Source organism: Manacus candei, unplaced genomic scaffold (genome assembly GCF_025592945.1).
Source record: "Manacus candei isolate 608988 ecotype Guabito, Panama unplaced genomic scaffold, ASM2559294v1 h1tg000005l, whole genome shotgun sequence".
In the NCBI taxonomy this organism is placed as follows: Eukaryota; Metazoa; Chordata; class Aves; order Passeriformes; family Pipridae; genus Manacus; species Manacus candei.
The window spans coordinates 1,671,237-1,691,008 of record NW_026138053.1 but is presented as its reverse complement, the minus strand read 5'-3'; the positions used below and the strand labels follow the sequence as shown (position 1 = coordinate 1,691,008).

The window sequence follows — 19,772 nt, the reverse complement described above, 5'->3', positions numbered from 1 at the left end:
TGCACTGCTCACTTAAAAATCAGATTGATTTTTAGCAAACCACCAGGACTGAAGGCAACCATGACTGTGGACTGGCCACTTGTATTTTAGGTGTCCTGAATATCTGCTGTGCTTTTTCTTTCCCTTTTATCTCCCACGCACTCCTGCCTGCACAAATGCTGGATATGCTATGGATGTAATTTGCTTCTCCTTTGGCCCCGTGTACTGATGTGATTGATAACTCTTATTGGACTGGAAACAGCAATTCTTAATCCTTTCCTTATGACTGCAGAAACAAGGGGGGATGTATGAAAGCAAGGTTGTTGGAGTGGCTGTTGCATGGGTGGAAGATCCACAGGTGACGTTTTGCTTTTGCAAATGTACATTGTGAACATGATGGGAACTCTGCTCCTCGTTGTCCTTTCAACCTTTTCTCCTCACTGTAGATGATGTAGGAAACTGTACTGAAGAGTTTTGTTCTGCCGGTTCCACCCACGAGTATCACCTACTTGTTGGCTGGGTGGAGTGAGACTCTGCTTTCAGCTCTCCTGGGAAGTGTTTATCTGTCCATCCATGCTGAGCTCATCTCTAGGTTTAACAGAGCAGTTTCTCTAAACAAGGAACCAAATTGATTTTAAAAGAATACACCTCCTCTGCAAGATGTCACAGTCATGATCTGTGAGACCCTGTAGGTGCATGTGCTCATCTCTAGGATGCACTTAGCTTTATTTCAAGATGTCTATTTTTATTTACATTTCACCTGCTAAGTCCGAAATGTGGTGCTTCCTGCCCTCAAAGAGGACTGAGCCCTCAGCCTAACATAGAAGTCTGGGTGTCTGGGTTTTCCATCTCCTGCAGTGGAAACACACAGTGTGGAGACTGGCTCCTGGGGGAAACAGCAAGTGGAAAGTGTCATCTAGCATAGAAGTATTTGTTTTCTAAAGACAAGTGGCAATCCCCTGTCCCTCTGCTGCCCTGTATGCTTCTCGTCTGTTTTAGATTTTGATAAATTTCTTGTTTATCTTGAGAAAGCAAATTAATAAGTAATGCCAATTGCTCTTCAGAGAGAGAGGCTGCTGATGGTTGGAATCATTTTAATTTGGCACGTGTGTTGTTGAAGGACTGTTTGCCTTTGAGGCGAGTGCCTCGGTATCAGAGCTGGTAGAGTATGACCATTCCCCGTGCACACAAGTGTTGGGTGTAAACTTATGCAAGTAGGTCTTCTGAGCAAGGGCTCAGGGGGAATTAGGCTGGTCTTGCTGGGAGCTTTGAGGCTCTTGTCTCCTTTAGCTCTGGGTAAATTTGAAACCCAGCACAACTGGACAGACTCATCTTCCCTGTGCATCACTGGGCAATCCCAGTGTTGCTCTTCCAGACTGTGCTGGTTTAAAAGTTAACCAGCAGGGGGAATGAACCCAACTCAAAGGAGAGATTATAAGTCAGAATAACAATTTATTAAAATAATACAGTAAGTACAATAATACAAACAAACAATTGGTCTCAACCCACAAAAACCCAAATGTATAACCCAGTACCCTGGGGCCTGAACAAAGTGGTGTTCCTTGGGCCCTGTTTGAGTCCAAAGTAAAGGGAGAGGGGAAGAACCTGCTGGTGGGAGAGCTGCTGCAGTCTGGCCAGAACTGGTGATCGCAGTCCAGTGGTGGTCTAAGTCTGGTTGAGAGCGATGAGATGCAGCCGTCCTCTGGATCCCACGAGTGGGTTGAAAAAATGTTCCAAAACTCCAAGATTATATATCCTCCAGTTCAGGCAGGAATGCTTGGTACTCCCCTCAGGGCGGGGAGTTCACAAAGGGTGTGAGGACAGAAACATCCTTCTATCTCACAGGCCTCTTAACACCTAGTTTATAGCCTGAGGAGTCAGGCTCTATGGGTAGAGGGTGCGAATAGTCTATTGACAACAATAGTCTAGTTTCTGGGAAATGACATGGAATGCTATAGAATACAGTTTTGGGTTACACCCACCATGCTCTATGGGCAGAGGGTGCGAATAGTCTATTGACAACAATAGTCTAGTTTCTGGGAAATGACATGGAAGGCTATAGAATACAGTTTTGGGTTACACCCACCATGATGAACTGATCTCAGCTGTCCTAACTAGGACACAGACGAACACCATCATTCGATGTGTGGTGCTGGTCAGGTCTCAGCCCTCTTTATATGCCAGAAACCCACAGCTGCATCCTTCAGACTCCCACCTGAGGTGATGCTGTGTTTGGCTTGGAGGTGGCCTGGCCCTAAGTGTTGTGCATACCCCTTCTGTATGAATGTGGAGATGATGGTGGAGTCTGGCTGCATATGCATCAGGATGATGTCAACATCACTGAACAACTAAACCCAAGTACTCAAAAGTCCTGAGCCGTGACAAGAACGTATCTGCTTAGAATGTCAGGAGCTTTGGAAAGAAAACCGAGTTTAATTTCTGCACGTTGGTGGTTTCAAGATCATGCTTGCATCTTCTTGAAGTGCCTGTGATACACATGTGACTCCACAGACTGGGGCTTTTCCACTGCAAATGGTTTGATAGTGGTTGTACAACAGTGTGCACTGCAGGTCTGCATCCTGGCAGGAACTTGTAGGAGTCCAGCAGATGTTGAGGGGGCACCTCCTGGAGGAGAAAATGGCCTCTGTGTTATCTCTTGGTTGTTTCTCATCTGCAAAACTCAAGTGTGAGGGTGTGTAATGCCTGACACACTGTTGGTGCAACAAAGTGTGGTAGTTGCTAAGCAGCCGTGGAAGCAGAGTTAGCAGCACCCAGCATCGGGGCAGTACAGAATCCACCTGCATGGATCCATTTTCAGGTGTCATCCTGACGAGGGCATCTTTCCCACCATCAGCCCTGACCCCTCTCATTATAGCAATTTATTTTACGGTGATGCACCACCACATTTAGTCAGTGGCTGTGGTTTCTGGAAAGCCCAAGCACGGGAGTTTACCCAACGCCTTGCAGATATTCCAAGTTGAGCCCAAGGAGGTTGCCTGGGTGGAAGGCAGAACTGGAGGTTTCCTTTTTGGGGAGACAGGGGTGGAGCATGGGTTCCTTGCATCCTTGCTCAGTGCTTCCCAGCTGTTGTCCCCTGGCCATTTTCTTGGCTACTGGGCTCCTCTGCCTCGTTTTCCCAGACAGGTGAAGAGGGACTCTGCTCCTGCTCAGCACAGAGCAGGGGAGGTAGCAGGTTGCAGCTCCCCAGGTGCACTCTGCCATCTGACCAGGAGAGAGACCCCTCCAAGCCAGAATGTGTCACCCACAGTGTGTGGCTGGTCCTCCTTTTCCAACAGTGTCTGTGGACCGCCTTTCAAGGGTCAGGGGAAGATTTCACTACAATGCTTTCCCATCTCTAAGTGGGAGTACTGTGTAATACTTGAGTTATGTGGTAATTAGGGCAACTCCTAAAACCCTTTGATGAGATTGTGGGTAAAACCACCTTCTCTCAAGTTACTGGCTTCCCTTTTCAAAGGGAAGGGAGGACTCAACTCGTAGTCACTCATCTGGTTTTGCTTTTTACTTTGTTTCATTCCCATTATGCTGAGCTCACTGCATTTTTGGTTTTTGGTTGCTTCCAATTCCAAATTTAGATAAATGTACTGATAACCCTTTGGCACCTGCGGTGTCTGCTGCCAGGGAGCAGTGCCTGGCTTGTCCTGCAGAGGATGGGGGCTAACCAGGAGCTGCAGGAGGCTGCAGGGGTGGGATTTCACCCAATTGAGGCTTTCAGGTTTTATTTCAGCCAGCCAGCAGTTAGTTGTCTGGGATATTGCTTCCCTTTCCTTTTCCCTTTCCTTTTCCCTTTTTTGGTAAAGGGACCTAATTACTGGAATAAATCTGTGGTTAGAGGAGCTGGAGACTCTCCATCCACCTCCAGAAGGGCCTCATGGCGCATAATGAGAGAAAACCGCCACTAAATGTCTCACATCACACTTTTCCCCTTTCCCTTCAATCCTGTACATTTAGCATTAACTGCACAATATAGGTTTCCTTTTGTTTTAATTGTGATGATTTCCAGGGAGAAGGAAAGGATCGCTCCCTTGTTTCTTGTTTTTATTTCTACTGTAGCCCCAGCCATCCTGATGACAGATCTTGTCATTACACGGTGTCATTTTGGATGTTTGCACTGCATCAAAAGCAAACGGAGGAGCCTGCAGTCTAGGCTGTGGATTGAATAACAATGTTTTTCCAGAAAAAAAAAATAAATCTGTGAAGTTTTAATGAGAAACATGGGTTCCACAGAGGCAGCCTGTGCACCACTGCCGACCCAGCAGAGCGATGGCTCCCGTCTCCCTAGGTGTCAGCTTTTGTGGCCCTTTGTGTTTCTGGAGGCTGTGAAGCTGTGGAGTCATCTTGAACTTGAGAAGCAGGAGGGCTTGCGTTTTCCTGTGCATGCTGGATCTTCTGTGACAGCTTTCCAGCTGCATGCCCCTTGCTAAAGCAGAGGTTGGCGATGTGTGGCTGGGAGATGCTGGGGACAGTGTGTGTCCAGAAGGAGAAAAGGTAGTGCTGAGTGTGTCAGCATCACTGCAGGGGAATCTGCTTTTCTTGAAATGCCTGCATGCTAAAGATGGTGAAAACTGTTGATGCAGGAGAGCAGAGCATGTTTGTCAGGCATCTGTCTCCCAACCACATTCCTTTCAAGCAAGGAGGGCTGTTGGGGAAGTTTCTGCTCTGCAGACCTCCCGCTGCCTTCCTGACTTTGCAGAAGGGTCGTGTGAAGACTAATGTGATCAAAAGGGTTTTTTAAGTGTTATTTAAAGCGTGTTGACTGTTCTGCAGAGGGTTTTGGTCGTGGAGAATCGGGCAATTTGACTGCTCATCAGCCGTGACCCAGAACTTCGCTGCAGGGTCTCACCAGAGAGGAGATACTGGCAACTGAGGACTTTTATGTGGTTGCATCACTTGGGTTGTTCTTATCCCTCTTTGATTTTCCTTACAGTGCCTGAACGCGCTGCCCTGCTGTTGCCCTCTGAAGTGTGTTGAGCTTCCTGTGCGGAAGTGTTTCTGTCAGGGAACCATTTGTGGGGCTTAGGGAAGTGGCCATGCCCAGGAGATGGCAACGAGTCCAGCTGCTCAGCCTTTGGGTTCCATGGAGCTGACTCTTTAGCTGTCTGAGGAATGTTGGATGTGATGTATAGTTTAGTGGGACCAGAGGATACCCAAAAAAACCCTGGTCTATGTGGAAAAGGCATAAAACTCATCCACCAGCAGGTTGAGTTGGGCTTGGGAGCTGCCATAGCACACCTGGATGCTCTGCAGGTCTCTGCGCTGTCAGAGTTGGTGCTTCTCGGGTACCCTCAATACACTTCACCTGCATGATGGATGAAAGCCATATGACCCTCCAGGGGCGTGTGTAAGCACTGGCATCTCTCCTGTGAGGAACCAGCAGGGGATGGGGGGCTCTGGTGCGGGGGTGGGAGGAGCACAGAGCCACGGTGATGTGGGAAGCAAAACATGACAACTCTACTGTTCTACTCACCCCTTCTACTAAAAAGTGTTCCCCCCTCCAAAGTGTAGTCCTGCTGGAGGCCCCCATGTACCTTACTATTTCCCAGCTCTGTGCAGAGATTCCAGGGGCAGGAATCATTTGATTTCCCCAGAGTTGTGGGGCAGATCTTACACCTTGTGATGCAAAGTCCTCCAGCCTCTTTTGCAACTTAGGAGTTTAAAAGCAAGCTGGAAAAACACTTTTTCTGCATGAAATCAAGTTCTGTGCTTTCCTCCACTTCAAGTTTTGCTGGATGTTGAAATACAGCAGTCAATCTTCCCGGACTTCACACTACCCCTCACCTCCTCTTTCTGGGATGGCTCTGGTCAGGGCTGTCACCAAGGGCTGGTATGCAGCAGGTATTTGGATGACTCCCTGTCCTGGAATTGAAGTCCCTTTCTTTAGAAATAGACTCACAGAGTTTCCAAAAATGATTCTGGAATAAAATGTCAACAGAGGAGGCCGATCTGGAATAGCAATTGCTGAATAATTTATTCTGCCGTGAGTAGATAATTTCCCTATATGGAGCAGCCCTAATAAGCTCCAAAATGTAAGCTGTATTGGTTTGGGGGCCAGAGAGAGGGGAAGAAACCACTAAGTTTTCATGAAGTTACTGAAGTGAGCTGAGCTCTTTAAGTATAATAATATTTCTTCAATATAAAGTATGCGTCTGTGGTCTCCTTAGTGAAATTATCTATATATATATATAAAAAAAGATGGGTTTATTCTAAATGAGGGCTGTAAAAAAGTCAGAAGGAGAAGGGAGTCGTCCTGGTGCCTGCTCCTGGGGTGTGTGCCCAGCTCCTGAATGGGGGGTGGAGAGCAGAAATGGCAAAATGGTGTCATCTTAAATTTTTTTCCACTTTGGGGGAGCAATTTCAATGCAGAGCCCTTTTCTGTCTTAAAAGCAAGGTTCTCGGAAGGAAGTTAATTGACCTTTTCAGCAGATTTGTTATTGAGACCATTGCCACAAATGCTACTGAAATGCTTTGTAAATACAATGTTCATTTAACAACATTGCCAGTAACTTAGAAAGTCAGACTTTATCCTCCCTTAAAAATGAAAAATCTATTCTTAGCGGAAAAAGCATTTTTTTGGGGGAAGAATTTGGAGCAGATTTTCGTATTGAATCTAGGCTGCCTCATTCCCTCGGAAGGCTTCTGAGGGCCAGGAAAATTATAACTAATAAGTTCCCTATAAATTGTAGAGCTGCTATTTTAAGGTCTGGTGTCTCAGTGAGGATCAGGGTGGTGTCCTGCTTCCCTCCGTTGCTGCACAGTGCCCTGGTTTGATTTTGGTCCTTGTTAAGCTGTCTGCTGGTCCTGCCCCATGCAAAGCCAAAATGTGGGAAGAAGACAAGTCAGGAGGTTCTCAGGCTTGGTTTTGCTTTTGATTTATGATATTGGTAAATTGACTTTGTGTTTTGGTCTGAAGATGGCCTGCTCCTGAGGCAGCTTTAAATGGCAAAATATGCTTTGAACGCAATTTATTGTTGCGTATTTGGAGACAAAATCCAAAGCTGCTCCCCAGCCTCAGGCTAAGACCTGGAAAAACTGCCAATGCAGAAGGGAGGCTGTGTCTCGGAAAAGCAGGTCAGGAAGGGGAGCAAATACGTTGAGAGAAAAGGATCTTCATGACTCTGGAGCAACTTCTTCCACAACCAGAGGGTACCCAAGGAGGAGCCCTTAAGCCAGGAACAACAGGTTAAGGGCTCTGGCATGGGAAGTGCTTTGCTTTTAGGGGCTGGAATTATGTTTTTGTGGGACTAAGAGTTCTGTGAATCACCACATAAAAAAGGTGATGAAGGGAAGAGCGCTGCTCCATCTGCCTTTGACTGTGATGAAGTTCAGTGATCCCATCATGGTGACACTTGCATGGAGGGATAAGAGGCATTTCCTAATTAAAACCCTTTTATGTGCTAGCAGCTCAGCTGTTGGAAATCTGGGTGGCTCCATTGAAGTCAGGAGATGACCCCAGCTGAGCCTCGTGTGTGAGTTTTGGCATCTCCCATCAGATTCCTTGAGGCAGCCGAGGTGGTGACGGCACAGGGCTGGGTCTGCTCTGTGGCAGCCTCAACTGATGGCACGCACGAGCCCGGAAACTCCAGCAAAAGTGAATTTCCTCCCTGTGGATATTTTCTTTCATGCTTGAAAACAACCCTTCATCTGTTGAGCAAACACCTGAGCTGCAACAAGGAATGTAACCATGTTGCTCCTCGTTCAGATGTAGCCGCTCATGAACTCGTGGACGCTTTGGGGATGGTCAAAGAGACGTGTTGCTTTTTCTCCCTTAAAGTAGAAATGGTGCGTTCACCACTTCTACTAAAAAATCCACTGTGTATCCTCATCTTCCTAATTTCCCATGCTTTTAAGAAAACTCTTTATATTCAAGATTGCTGTTAGTTATACTGTAGCAGTAAAGAGCAGAGACTTGACGGTGCTTTGCCACTAGTTATTACGTGGGCAGCACATGTTAGCAAAGATGTGGTGAACTCATCCTCTCTTCAAGCCCTTCCTGTTGTTTATGTGGCTGCAAAGCTGGCATTTGGATTGGTTTCAGTTGGATCTGACCTGCTAGTAGAGGAATTCAGCTTGCAAGGCTGCACCTCAGTAGAGGAAATCAGACTGAGCTTTAAAACCGGTTGTATTTTTTCCTTTTTTTTGCCCAAACCATATGTCTCCAGAGCACAGGTTGTGCATCTGGGTAGATTAAAAACCATTCGCAGGTGGGCGTCGGAAGATTGTGGAAGGCGATGCTGGAAAGGGTGGTCTTGGCTTTGGGGCTGGCAACAAAGGCACAAAAACCTGGTTCTTCAGGACTAGGAGGGCAACAAAGAGCACTCCAGGCTGGGGGAAAATGGAGAACATTTTTGAATATTTTTGGGTAAAGTCACAGATTGAGATTAGTCGTCTGGAGCATGCCCTTGGGCCAGCCACCCCCTGAGCTGGGTAGGGGGAGGGAAAAAAACCTCCGTTTCAGGCTCCTAGATAAACAAACACCAGAAATCTCGTAAGGGTAATAATGGAAATTACTGGGAAATTGAGTTAATACAAGGGCATCTGTGTAAGTGAATGCTCGGGACAGGGAAACGGCTTTGTCCTTTAACTCTAGTAATGCTGGAGCAGATGGGAAGCGCGGTGTGCTTCACGCATTAGCTGGCTCGGATAAAGAGCAAGGCAGAGGCCAGTCCTCTTGGCTGATTAGAGGTTAACAGGGATAGAAACCAGTGGATTGACTCTTCATTTGCAGGAGGTGTTGTGGGATCAGAGCAGATGGCAAAGAGAGCGTCCCTCCAGCTTACTCAGCTGCTCAGAGGAGCTTACGGCTCCCTCCAGCACAAACAGCCCCACTGCATCTCCTCTGTTTACAGCTGCAGCTCCTGCTTCTTCCCTGGCCTACCCAGAGAGATGATGGAAGAATATTTGTTGTAAACCTGTGGTAGTTGGTGTCTGAGGCTGTAGGTATGTGCAGGGACACTTGCAGACACGGTACATCCTCTCCAACTCATCCGTATCCCTTTGTTTCCCCTCCTCTGGCAGCAGCTCAGCTGCAGGCATGGCTCCTTCCTGGGGGCTATTAATGGTCTTTGTTAGCTCTGTGAAAGTAGAGGTGCTTTTCCAGGGTGGTAATGACCAGGTAGGGACAGTAGTGTGGTGGGGACAGGGAGGAGGGCTGTGAGGGGAATAATTCAGCAGAAGAAGCATGGCTGCATCCTCCTGGGACAGCATCGTCCTGGACAGCCGTCGCCTGCCTCCTTCATCCCTGCCAAGGTCTTGCTCAACAGCAGCACCTTTGCCTGTGGTCACGAAAAAGAATAGCTTTGGGGAGGAGGGAGGATGGAAACTCATAGCAGCTCTGCTCATTGACTCACTGGAAGCCTGGATTCCCTGTTTTGCAAGGGAGAAATGGCAATTGATTCAGCCTTACCCTCCTTCTTTTTGTCTGCCAGTGCTCTGAAAAGGCACATTTTATCTGTGTGTGACAACACCTGCCTAGGGTGCCTCTCATTGAGCCGCTGAATCAAAAGAGCAACAAGAAAAGTGGGTTTAATTGCACACATCTTCAGCAGAGTCTTTCTTGCACTGGCAGCACAAAAGGCCAGCCCTGTGCTGGTTGAATGGAGCCCGGGAGGGCTGGGGCGCGCCGTACTCTCCGTTACTATCGGAGGCAGATGATTCACTTTGCTGGAGCATTGTCATGTGCAAATGAGTTCATGAGCCCATCTCCTTTCCAACTGCAAGGTCAGGGACTGAGCAATTGTCAGCATCAGCCGGCTGGAGGAATTGATCTAGAAGCCGGGGAAAGCTTTGGGAGATTTTACTAACCTCCTCTTCCCTCCGCCCGAGTGCACCAACACCTTCCTCCCGTGGGTGTTGTCTACATTACAAATATTGACCAATTTTAAGTTCATGTTTAGAAAGCTGCTGTTTCGAGGCACTGAAATGTGACTGAGAATGGCTTATAAATAACACTTGGTACGGCAATTATTATTCATTGCTAGTTATGGCTTTCACACAGTGGAAAAACAAATGGTTTTTCCACTAGGAGCTGGAGCTGCAGTCCATTTAATCACTAAAGAGCTTGGAATCGCTTTAGTTTAAAATAACTTTCCGCTGTGGTTTGGAAATTTTGAAAAAAAATATATTTGGGTCACGTTAACCTAGTGTATACAACTTGCACTGAGAATTTCAGTTTACCTCATCTACATCTGCTGAGCCCCATAAATATCCCTGCATTCGTTCCCATTTGCTTTTGCAGAGCTCCTGCTTGCCCAAAGTCATAGCTGCCCAAACAGAGATTTGAAGTGAGATTAGTCTGGCTTGAGATGGAGTCCTGGGACCTGAGCATGGAGTACAAGAGCAGTGAGGAGCCAAGCTGCTGTCTGCCACAGCCACTCTCTGGCTAGGATGCAAGGGGATGTGGCTGGTGCCTTCAGGAAGCTGCGTGGATGGACTTTCCATCACGTTGCTCCTAACAGAGGCTGCCCAAAATATGAGGCTCAGGTTCTAGGAGGTCACTTGAGGTTTTGACACTCAGATGTGGGGTGAGTTCTTCATGTACAGTGTCCAGCCACATCCCACTGGCGGTTCTTGCTCAGGGCATGGATGTGGTGAGTGTTCCCCTCTGCAGAGCCATTCCTTGCCCTGCTTCGAGGTTTCCACAAAGACCAAGAAAAGCCTGTGGAGGAGACAGAGGAACCACAGTGATGTGAAAAAGTGCTCCCCACGTTATCCACGTGTTATTGGTCCCCATCCTGTTGCACAGCAATGCCAGTGCAGCATCCTCAGGGTTAGGTCCTGCAGGTGGTTGCTGTTCTGTGGTGGTTTCCACTCTGGCTAACACTCCGTGAAAGGCAAACGACTGCCACTCCTGGGAAGAGTGAGCTAATTTTTTCCGAATGGCACAACTTTGCATATGACAACTGTGACTTCTGTCTGGGCTGTAGTGTGAAATCTGAGAGATGTCTGTGAGCAGCAGCTGCCAGAGGGAGCAGAGCTGAGTGCTTGGGTTCCCGACTACTGTGGTAGAGTCCTCCTCTCCTTCCTCTTCCTTGCAGGTGTTGGAGGGCTCTTGATGCCACAGTTATGAGAAGGAAAGGGGTTATGCCTGGGTTTTGCTTGTTTCTAGAGTTTAAATTTCCACCTGGGGATCTACCTGTCTCCAAACTTCAGGTATTTCAATATGACCAGCTTGAATGTTGGCTTTACCTTCAGTGATCTGCTGGAGGATGCAAGATGAGGGGTCTTTACAGCTGGCCTCGTGGTGGGTTGGAGCTGCAGCACGGGCTAGTGGTTTCTCCTGGTGGTTGGCATGTGGACATGTGGGTTAAAGATGTCCAGCTGAAAGACTGTCTGCTATTACAGAAATGGACAAGTTTGAAAAGCTCCTTTTGGTTGAGTAGGTTTAGAGATCAAAGAGTTCTCCATCTTGGTTAAAGATGCTTCTGTTGAGGCCTTAATGCTGTTGTCCTAATAGCAAAGTCTTCTGCACTGGAGTCCTTGATAAAGGCTTGATCCTATGTAGCTGTTTCAGAGCCCAGGGAAGTTTTGTGGATCCATCCTCCTCCCAGCCTGCAGGGTTTGTCTGCTCCAAAGAGGAGAATGCTGCCTAGCTGATGAGTTTGTAAGTCCCACAAAGTTTGTGGAGCTCACAAACTTCTACAAGACAATTCTTGGGTCTTTTTTAATGTAAATCAGATGTGCAATGTCCTGCAGCGGTAATGCAAGGAAGGTCCTTACTCTGGTGTTTTGTCCCCATTTGATGGGTCAGATGGGTGGGATTAGGAAGGAGATGGACTCATTGTGCCCTGTGTGCCTGTGAACATTTTTGGCACCTTTCTGTGCTCTTTCTGGGGCAGTTATGAACACTCAGCTCCTTTTGCAACCTCAATCAAAGAGACACCCACTGGGAAGCTTCCGTGATAAAAGTAGGAGAGGGTGTTCTGGGGCAGGGAGAAGATAACGTTGTTCTTGGGACAAAACTGAACTCTGGTGGGATGTAATGAGTCTATAGTTACCAAGATGGTATTTAATTATTTCTTTTCCTTGGTTTCAAGCCTTGGCACTGTCACTTTGCTGGCAGCAAATCAAACACCAAGTTAGTTTACGTTAAGAACAGAAGATGAAGTCCTAGATAAGCACTTGGCTGTAGGAATGTCTTATACTGAAATGTATGGGGAGGACACGGAGGAGAGTCTGTCTTTGCTCTCAGTGCTATCCAGACTCCATGGCTGTGACCAGGGCTGTGTTTCTCTCTACTGAAGTGCTGGTATCAACAGCTCCGAGGATGCTTCTTGCTTCTAGGAGGCGAGATGAACAGAGAGGAGGGTACAGTGACAGCTATCCTTTTCCAGGGTGACTTGTAGCCTTTTGGTGATGATAGCATCACGGTTTTGCATGGACCAGGAGTGCATGCTTCGATGGATGATGGAGTAATCACACCATAACCCACCTTTTAGCTACCACTCATCTCTGAGACAATGATACTCATCACTGCTGAGCTGGTGTGCTCAGCACCTGTGGGTGCTGGGGTGCAGACCTGGCCACAGTATAGGGTACAGTGTGGTAGCTCCATTCTGAACTTCTGTTAATGTAAATATTCCCAAATAATGCCTCTGTTCCTGCCAGCTCATCTCTCTCCCCCTCTACCATGTTTAATTTCTGACTAAACATTTGACAAATGTTCTGTATAGAGTTCCTAGTTTATCTTAAAGAGACCTGCTGCCACCACAGCTAAAATCTAAACCAACACTTGACTTAGGGCTTGAGTGCCAGATGAACTTGGCAGTTGTTGACATACTGGACGGTCCCGTTCGATGTACAGACCCCAGCTATGAATTGTGGGGACTGGCTCTTGGGGCAGATGGGAGAGCACAGCTTTTGGGATGCCTGAGAAGAGCCTGGGAAGTATCTGGACAAATTTTCTCTTTTGGGGGGCTGGATCAGGCCACAGTTGCTGTATTTTCAGACTTATACCTGTCTGAAACAGGTCACTTGGTTATATGAGTTCCTCCAGCCTTACACCAGTTAGCCTCAAGTGGGGGCTGGCCCACAGTCCCGCTAAAGTAAGCATTTCAAGGCAGTGTTTATGGCCAGTAATTTGTCCTAGAGTGTTTTATATATACGTGTGTATGTGCCTGCGGGCATACACACGAGCATATACATACATACTTGCTCAGGAACGCGGTTTCCAATCCTTTTAACTTGTTCAAAAAGTAAACTAGGGAGAAACTGGCAGTGAGTCGGAGCCGCCTGCCAAGCATTGCAAACCAGAGAAGTGGTAAAACATAAACACTTTGGAGTTTATCCTCGGGATTTATATAGTTTGGCTGCTGGGGGATGGACTTGTGTGGAGGGGGAGGCTCGTCAGCTCCTGCCATGCTGCTCCCGCGGCGCCGAGCCCAGCACCTCCGCAGCCACGCTGCCAGGCGTGCAAGCAAGAGGGTAGTGCAGGGCTGTCCATCCCTCCCCTCCTGCTCTGCTGGCCACATGGGGTGGGTTTTGGGTGATGGCAGCAGAACAGGTCTGCTTTTCCCCCTCCCTCGCACTAAAGTAAAAGCAGACCTCCTTGACGCTTAATCAGATTTGAATGTGTTTTTTGGCGTGGCTTTAAAGAGACTGGCAGTGAATAGCTGGTTTTGATGCCATTTATTAAAAACCTCTGGTAGAATTTGTCTCCGAAAGCCTTTGTAAGAGCTGGCAAACGCACAAGGGTTTGATGCAGTTAATGTATTTTAATCTTCACCCCCCCACACCCCTTTCCCTTTTCTGTCGCTAATTGTAGGGCTCTCAGCTGTCTGCCGCCTTCTCCGGGGGGATGGCAGGCTCTGCAGGGACCTGTACATACACAGGCTTAATAAGGTTGCAGTGGCATGGAGAAAAGTGAGCATCCTCTTCAGGGAGGAGGGCTGGGATGGGCGGTGTGGGGTGCCAGGTCCCACACCAGGTTCTGACGCAGGGGCACCGGGTGGTCCTTGCCATGTTAATTAACTTCCTGGTGCAACCTCATTCTCCTTGGAGGAATGAGACAGATGAATGGGGGAACAAAGATGTCCGTTTTCCAGGGGCTGGGCAAGTGCAAAGTGTTCGTGTTGGATCCACTCAGCAGCTGGATCCCGAGAAGGGCTTCCTGAGGCTCCCTTTCAGATTGAGTTTGATGGTCTTTCATCACTGACTTGGTCTCTCGCTTGGTATATCCACCTTCCTTGGAGCCAAAGGACTTTCTGAGCCCATTTGATGCTCCTGACCTGCGTTTGGGACTTTTTGGGGGTATTTTTTCACACTTTGTGCCCAAAGGTGCTGCACCCCCTTGCAGCATGGTGAGGACTGTCAGGAGCACCATAAGATTAGTGTGGAGCAATTTGTGGAGCTCAAGGAGCAGTTTTCCCCCAGCCCACAGTTTGGGCTCTGCATTGCTCCTGTCACTGCTCCTTGTTTCCCCTGCGTGGAAGAGCTCAGAGCTGTGGCCATGCCCTGGAGCACTCTTCCTGGTTGAGGGTCAAAGTTGGAATTGCTTTGCATTTAGTTTGCCTCATCAAAGAAAAGTAAACTTCTAACAGCCCTCCCTCACTCATGTGAGTTGCAAATTCAGCGAGAGGGAGGCGTGGATGGAAATGACTCCCAGGAGAGAAACAGTCTGAGAGACTTAAACAAATGGGAACTGAGCAGCTTTGCTCTTCCCCTGAGGGTTTGGCTGTTAAATAAACTCACCGATGAGTCTGGCTGCTTGTGTGTGTTGGTGCAGAAGTGTGTTTGTACACAGGGGCTGGGTGTTGCTGGGTGTAAGCCACTGGGATGGGGTGTACTGGGTGCTGTGCTCCTTGGCATAGAGATGCTCAAGCAGCCTTGGCTGGCCTTGCCTCCGTCCAGAGTTTGCAGGGGTGGTTGAGGTCAGAGGGAAGCTCACCTGACCTTTCCCTCTTCTCCTTGCCCTCTCCAGGGTTCCACCTCAGCGGGACAGTGACAGAGCCAGCGACTGCAACAGAACCAGAGATGACCTACAAGGTGGCCATCAGCTTCGACCGCTGCAAAATCACCTCAGTGACGTGCGGCTGCGGGAACAAGGACATTTTTTACTGCGCTCACGTCGTGGCGCTTTCACTGTACAGGATCCGCAAACCGGACCAGGTCAAACTCCGTCTTCCCATCTCAGAAACCCTTTTCCAGATGAACAGGGACCAGCTCCAGAAGTTTGTTCAGTATTTGATCACAGCACACCACACCGAGGTGCTGCCCACCGCCCAGAAGTTGGCTGATGAGATCCTGTCATCCAACTCGGAGATCAACCAAGTGCACGGTAATTCCTCCCTGGGTGACCTGGAACTGCTTTACTCTGTTTGGGCTGGGGTGGTGGTTTGGATGCTGATGGTGGTGGCCTTCATTTTGCTGTTTATCCGTTGCTGCACAGAGAGAGCTGGCAGTGTCACACTGATGTTAGTGCATGGGTGCTGGGACCGCATCATCAGGGTATCCCCGTCCTGCCCTCTGCTCTTCTTTATGTGTTTATCTGTCGAACATTGGCTTCAACAGACAGGAAGAGGCAGAGCAGACAGGCTGGTGGTGCACAAGGCACAGCTCAGAGTAGAATGGAGAAGCCAAGGGTGGAGGACGGCAGCATGGTTAGTCCCCAGCACAGAAGGTGGTGGTGCTGGGACCCTGCAGAGCGAGAGGGGCAGTGGGGATGTGGCTCCTCCATCACGCAGGGACACGGTGTCAGCCCCAGCCCTGCACGTTGCTAAGTCAGATGTGGCTGAGCCGGCAGGAGATAAAGCTTTAATCTCCATGGGCGTTAATTTGCCCATAATAAATGAGCGCCGCTGTTCTGACCTACTGCACAAAGGCAGTGGAGATGTGTCCCGGGGCTTTGTGTTTGGAAGGTGCTTTTGACTTCCTCCCCTGCAAGTCTGGGGGACAGTGCCCATCCCTACCCTGCTACACTGGCCCAGGAAGTAGCCCAGGCTCCAGGGAGTCTCCTGCTGTGTCTTTCCAAGGGCCCAGGAGGTTGCCCAGGGTCTGCAACAATGAGCTGCTCCCCACCGTGCCTGTCCCACCAGCTGTAGAGCAGAGATAATAAACATTTATCTGCCACGGAAGGGCGTTGCGGGGATTAACACATGCCTGTTAAGTGCTCTGAAGATGAAAAGCCCCATGTGCAGCCTAAAATATCATCTGAACTGGTTGAATCCACATGTAGAGGTGAGGCCAGGGATTCACCTCCACCGTAGGGGTGATGGCAGCTCTGATCTTAGATGTTTTCCCCCTCCCTCTATCTATTCCTGCTCCTATGTTGGGAGTGGCCTTTGTCTCCTCTGCTGGGCCACGTCTGCTATGTGGGAGGTTGTGCTCTAAATAACTGGCTTTTGCAGGGGGCAGGGGGTCCTCAATTTTTGGCATTACAAAAGAGTGAGGAGCTGTGATACTGCAAGGATCTGGTGAGGGCCACTCCCTCCCTGAGCAGATCTGCTGAAGCTGAGGCTGGGCCAGATCCCTTCTTGGCCATTGTTTGAGGCTGCTTTCTCCTAAGCAGATTGAAGTAAAGCTTTTAAGACTCTGAATATTTATTGCTCTAGAGTCAGCAAAAGGCTGGTGATTGAGAGTCTTATAAAGATACAGATGTTGGCTCCGGTTCAATATCTGCCTCGTGTTTTTACAAGTGGTTTTAAAAAAAAACAAAGCAAAAATTCTCGGTCCCTTCAGACTCGTGCAAATTCACGCGCTCTAGCATGCGACTTTGAACCAACAGAGACACGGCGAATTACCCCACAGAAGGTGGCACCTGTCTGACACCCCTGTGGCTGCCCAGCTGGTTACAAGCAAGGAAATGCCTCTGCAAGCAGGAGAGCAGCCTCATCTCATCCTGGGGGAGGATGCAGATCAGCCTTAGGATGATGAGATGATCTGAAGATGACCTATAACTCATAGATTTTTGCCCCCTTTGAAAAGGAAGGCTCCAAAAAGCTCACATTCAAGTTCAGAGTGACGCTGTCCTGGGCTCCAGCTCTTGATCCTGGACAGTGTTGCAAGTTTTGGCCTCCTTGTCTTGCCAGAAACACAGCCACAGTCAACTGCATTGCAGAGCTACTAGAGCCCAGGGTGAGGAAGGGCTGCAGGCATGTGGGGTTTTGTATGGGAGAGCGATTTTGGGGTCTCCAGCTGAAGGGGATCCAAATTTGTCCCCCATCTCTCCCTTTCCAGCTGTGGTTCATGCATTCGTAGTGGGTCACTGATCCTGGGATTTGTAATTCTTCTAGCTATCTTTTACACAGAGGTTTATGGGCTTGTGTTCACAGTTCTTGACTGTGTCTAGTTCAGACCCTTGTGGTCACACCTTCGTTCACCTTGGGGTTGGGGCCAAGGTGGCTTTTGGCAGGCCAACCTCTGCAACTCAAGCAGTAGCCCAGTGTGTGCACTGGACACCTGAGGTTAACCTTGGAGCAAGAACAGCCTCTCCAGGAATACTTTATTCTTTCCCCCACCCATTTCTTCTGAGGAGAGCTCTATTGGGCTTTATGTAAGCATTGGGTCTTCCCCACCTGCTTCTGGTCACCCAAGGGGCTGTTCCTTCCGTGTTGATGGTGAGCACATGGGATGGAGCAGCTGATTCTGCACCAGGCTGGCTGGAAAATGCCCGTTGTGCAAAGGGATTGTCTGGTTTTGTACAATAAGGCTGTCAGGGATGCTCCTTCTCCTCCTGCAGAGCCTGAATGGAAGAGAAAATTACCGGCCATTGTCTGGCACGCTCGGCTCCGGGCACTGGAGCTTTGTTCCTTGCAGGAGTCTGTAGCCGCAGGCTGTGCACCGCGTGCCGATCTTCCCGGCTGTCTTCCTAGAAGGAAATGCAAACTATCCAGTAATGATGGAGTCTTGGAGTGCAGCCAAGGCACTCGCGTGTTCTCGAAGGATTCAGTCCAAGTAGAGCTCCAAGGTGTGCCTGCTGCTCTGCTCCCCACTTGACCTCCGCCTGCTGAAGTGGGTCACGTTTCTGCTCCCATGGCCTGGCTGCAAAGGGCAGTGTCCTCACAGCAAGAGCATGTCACGCGTCTGGCACCTCCACGCTCAGCAGCTGGAGTGAGGAGACCAGGGTTGGTTTCAGTGCTGTAGTGTGCCCTCTCCAAGGGGACAAAACCCAGCGGTGTGACTGCTCAGCATGGAGCAAGGCTGCGAGGGTGTCATTGTGCCAACAGAAGTGTCTCATGGCTGCTTGGCCTTTCCCAGTGGGGTGAATGCTGGGGGCATCCAGAATCTGCAACTGGAGAGCTGGAAGTCAGGACTCCAGCGAAGTGAGGATTATCTGGTGATGGCCACCTTGGCACCCTGCTCCCTCCCTCCTCCAAGAGTGTCAGCCCAGGGCTTTCCTTTGCTTGCTGTGGCAGCAGCCTGGCTCAGGGGATATGCAAGCTGAGAAAGTGGCTCAGGGCCACCAGCCCATGGTGGGACATGCTGGTGGGATTAGATGGGATTGGTGCAGCTTTGCTGTACCACTATGAAACCTGGGGCAAACACATCTTCCTGAGGTGTGGATGAGGAAGAGACAGTGATTGCTTTGGTGCAGTAAAGTACTACAGAGAGGACCAGGAGATGTTGGAGAGGGCAACACTGAGAAAAAGCTGAAATGGGAGTTGTAGACAGAGAGGGATACTTTGGGGGCAAAAGCAAGTGAAGGAGGGGGAACTCAGAAGCACCAATGAGTCCTGACAGCAGTGCTGGTTTTCCTGCTCTCACAGCGTGGATCCAACATCCATCAACATCCAGTGCACAAGATCCAAGCCATCCCAAGCAGACTTGGGAGGCAGCCTTTATTTCCTCTGGTATTTTGGTTCATGCCTGTAGGGAATGATTTGAATTTATTTTAAGAGGAAGAATGGATCAGTGTGGGGTGTACAGAAAGGAAAGCTGTGTCTCAGATATGTTCCTTGAACTTGGTTGGAATATCTGGGCTTTGGAAGCAAACACTGAATTCTTCTGCAGTCTGTGGCAAAGGAGAGGAGGCTGATGGAAACTGCTGCAGGGCCAGACAGTGGTCATTAAAATCTGTAATTAGAAGCTTAAAGACAGGACAGTGCCTGTGAGTCCAGAAGACCTGGGGCTTAGAGGTACCTTTCATGCATCATTGATGAATTCTTGCCCTTCCTTGGGTAAGGAGCAGAAGGTTTTGGCAGCCCCAGTGTTTGCAGCTCTGTAACTCACTCTGCTTGAGCAGCACTTGATCATGTCAGAGAGTGCTGCTGCCTGCAGCCCAGGAGACATGGCTGGGGCGGTCTGTCTGCCCCATGGAAATGCCAGCACGTGACACTGTGGTGTTCAGCTGATGCCATCGAAGGGCTTGGGATGTTCTTCTCAGCCAGAAGTGGGAAAAGCCACAAAACTGCTGTTGCACAGTGTGGGGGCAGCTCCCTCCAAGAACAAGCCAGTGTGAATCACCAAGAGGCCTCTGTGGTCCTGCAGGGACTCAGGAGCTTCCTTGGAGGAGAGGACTTTCAGAAAACCCTGAGGCCTTGGCATGGGAAAACCAGATCTGTTTATGGAAAAGACACAAGGAGGCCTCTACCTCATCTGTTCCCCATTGTCCCAGATGCATTCTTGACCACCTTGAGCCTTCCTTCAACTCCTGGGCTAATACTGTCCTTCACCCGTTGGCCCATGTTGCTCCTTGTGCACAGCAGGTCGGCTGCCAGGTCAATGTGCAGGAAGTCCCTGCTTGTCCTGTCACACCGAGCCAGGGCTGATGTTTGAGGAGTCCTGGGGTGGTCTTTAACTTTCAGGTCATCCTGAGACGGGCGTCTGGAGGGCAACACCAGTAA

At 49.2% G+C, this 19,772-nt stretch overlaps 1 protein-coding gene across 2 annotated transcripts in view; it reads left to right on the top strand.

Annotated features, from left to right (window-relative positions):
* The window catches only part of ZSWIM5 (zinc finger SWIM-type containing 5), a 99,649-nt gene that overhangs the window by 54,537 nt on the left and 25,340 nt on the right, over window positions 1-19,772 (top strand). For both annotated transcript variants that reach the window (XM_051807493.1, XM_051807503.1), the window contains exon 2: window positions 14,912-15,268. In XM_051807493.1, the coding sequence (XP_051663453.1) occupies window positions 14,912-15,268 (357 nt within the window). The remainder of the gene's footprint in view (window positions 1-14,911; window positions 15,269-19,772) is intronic.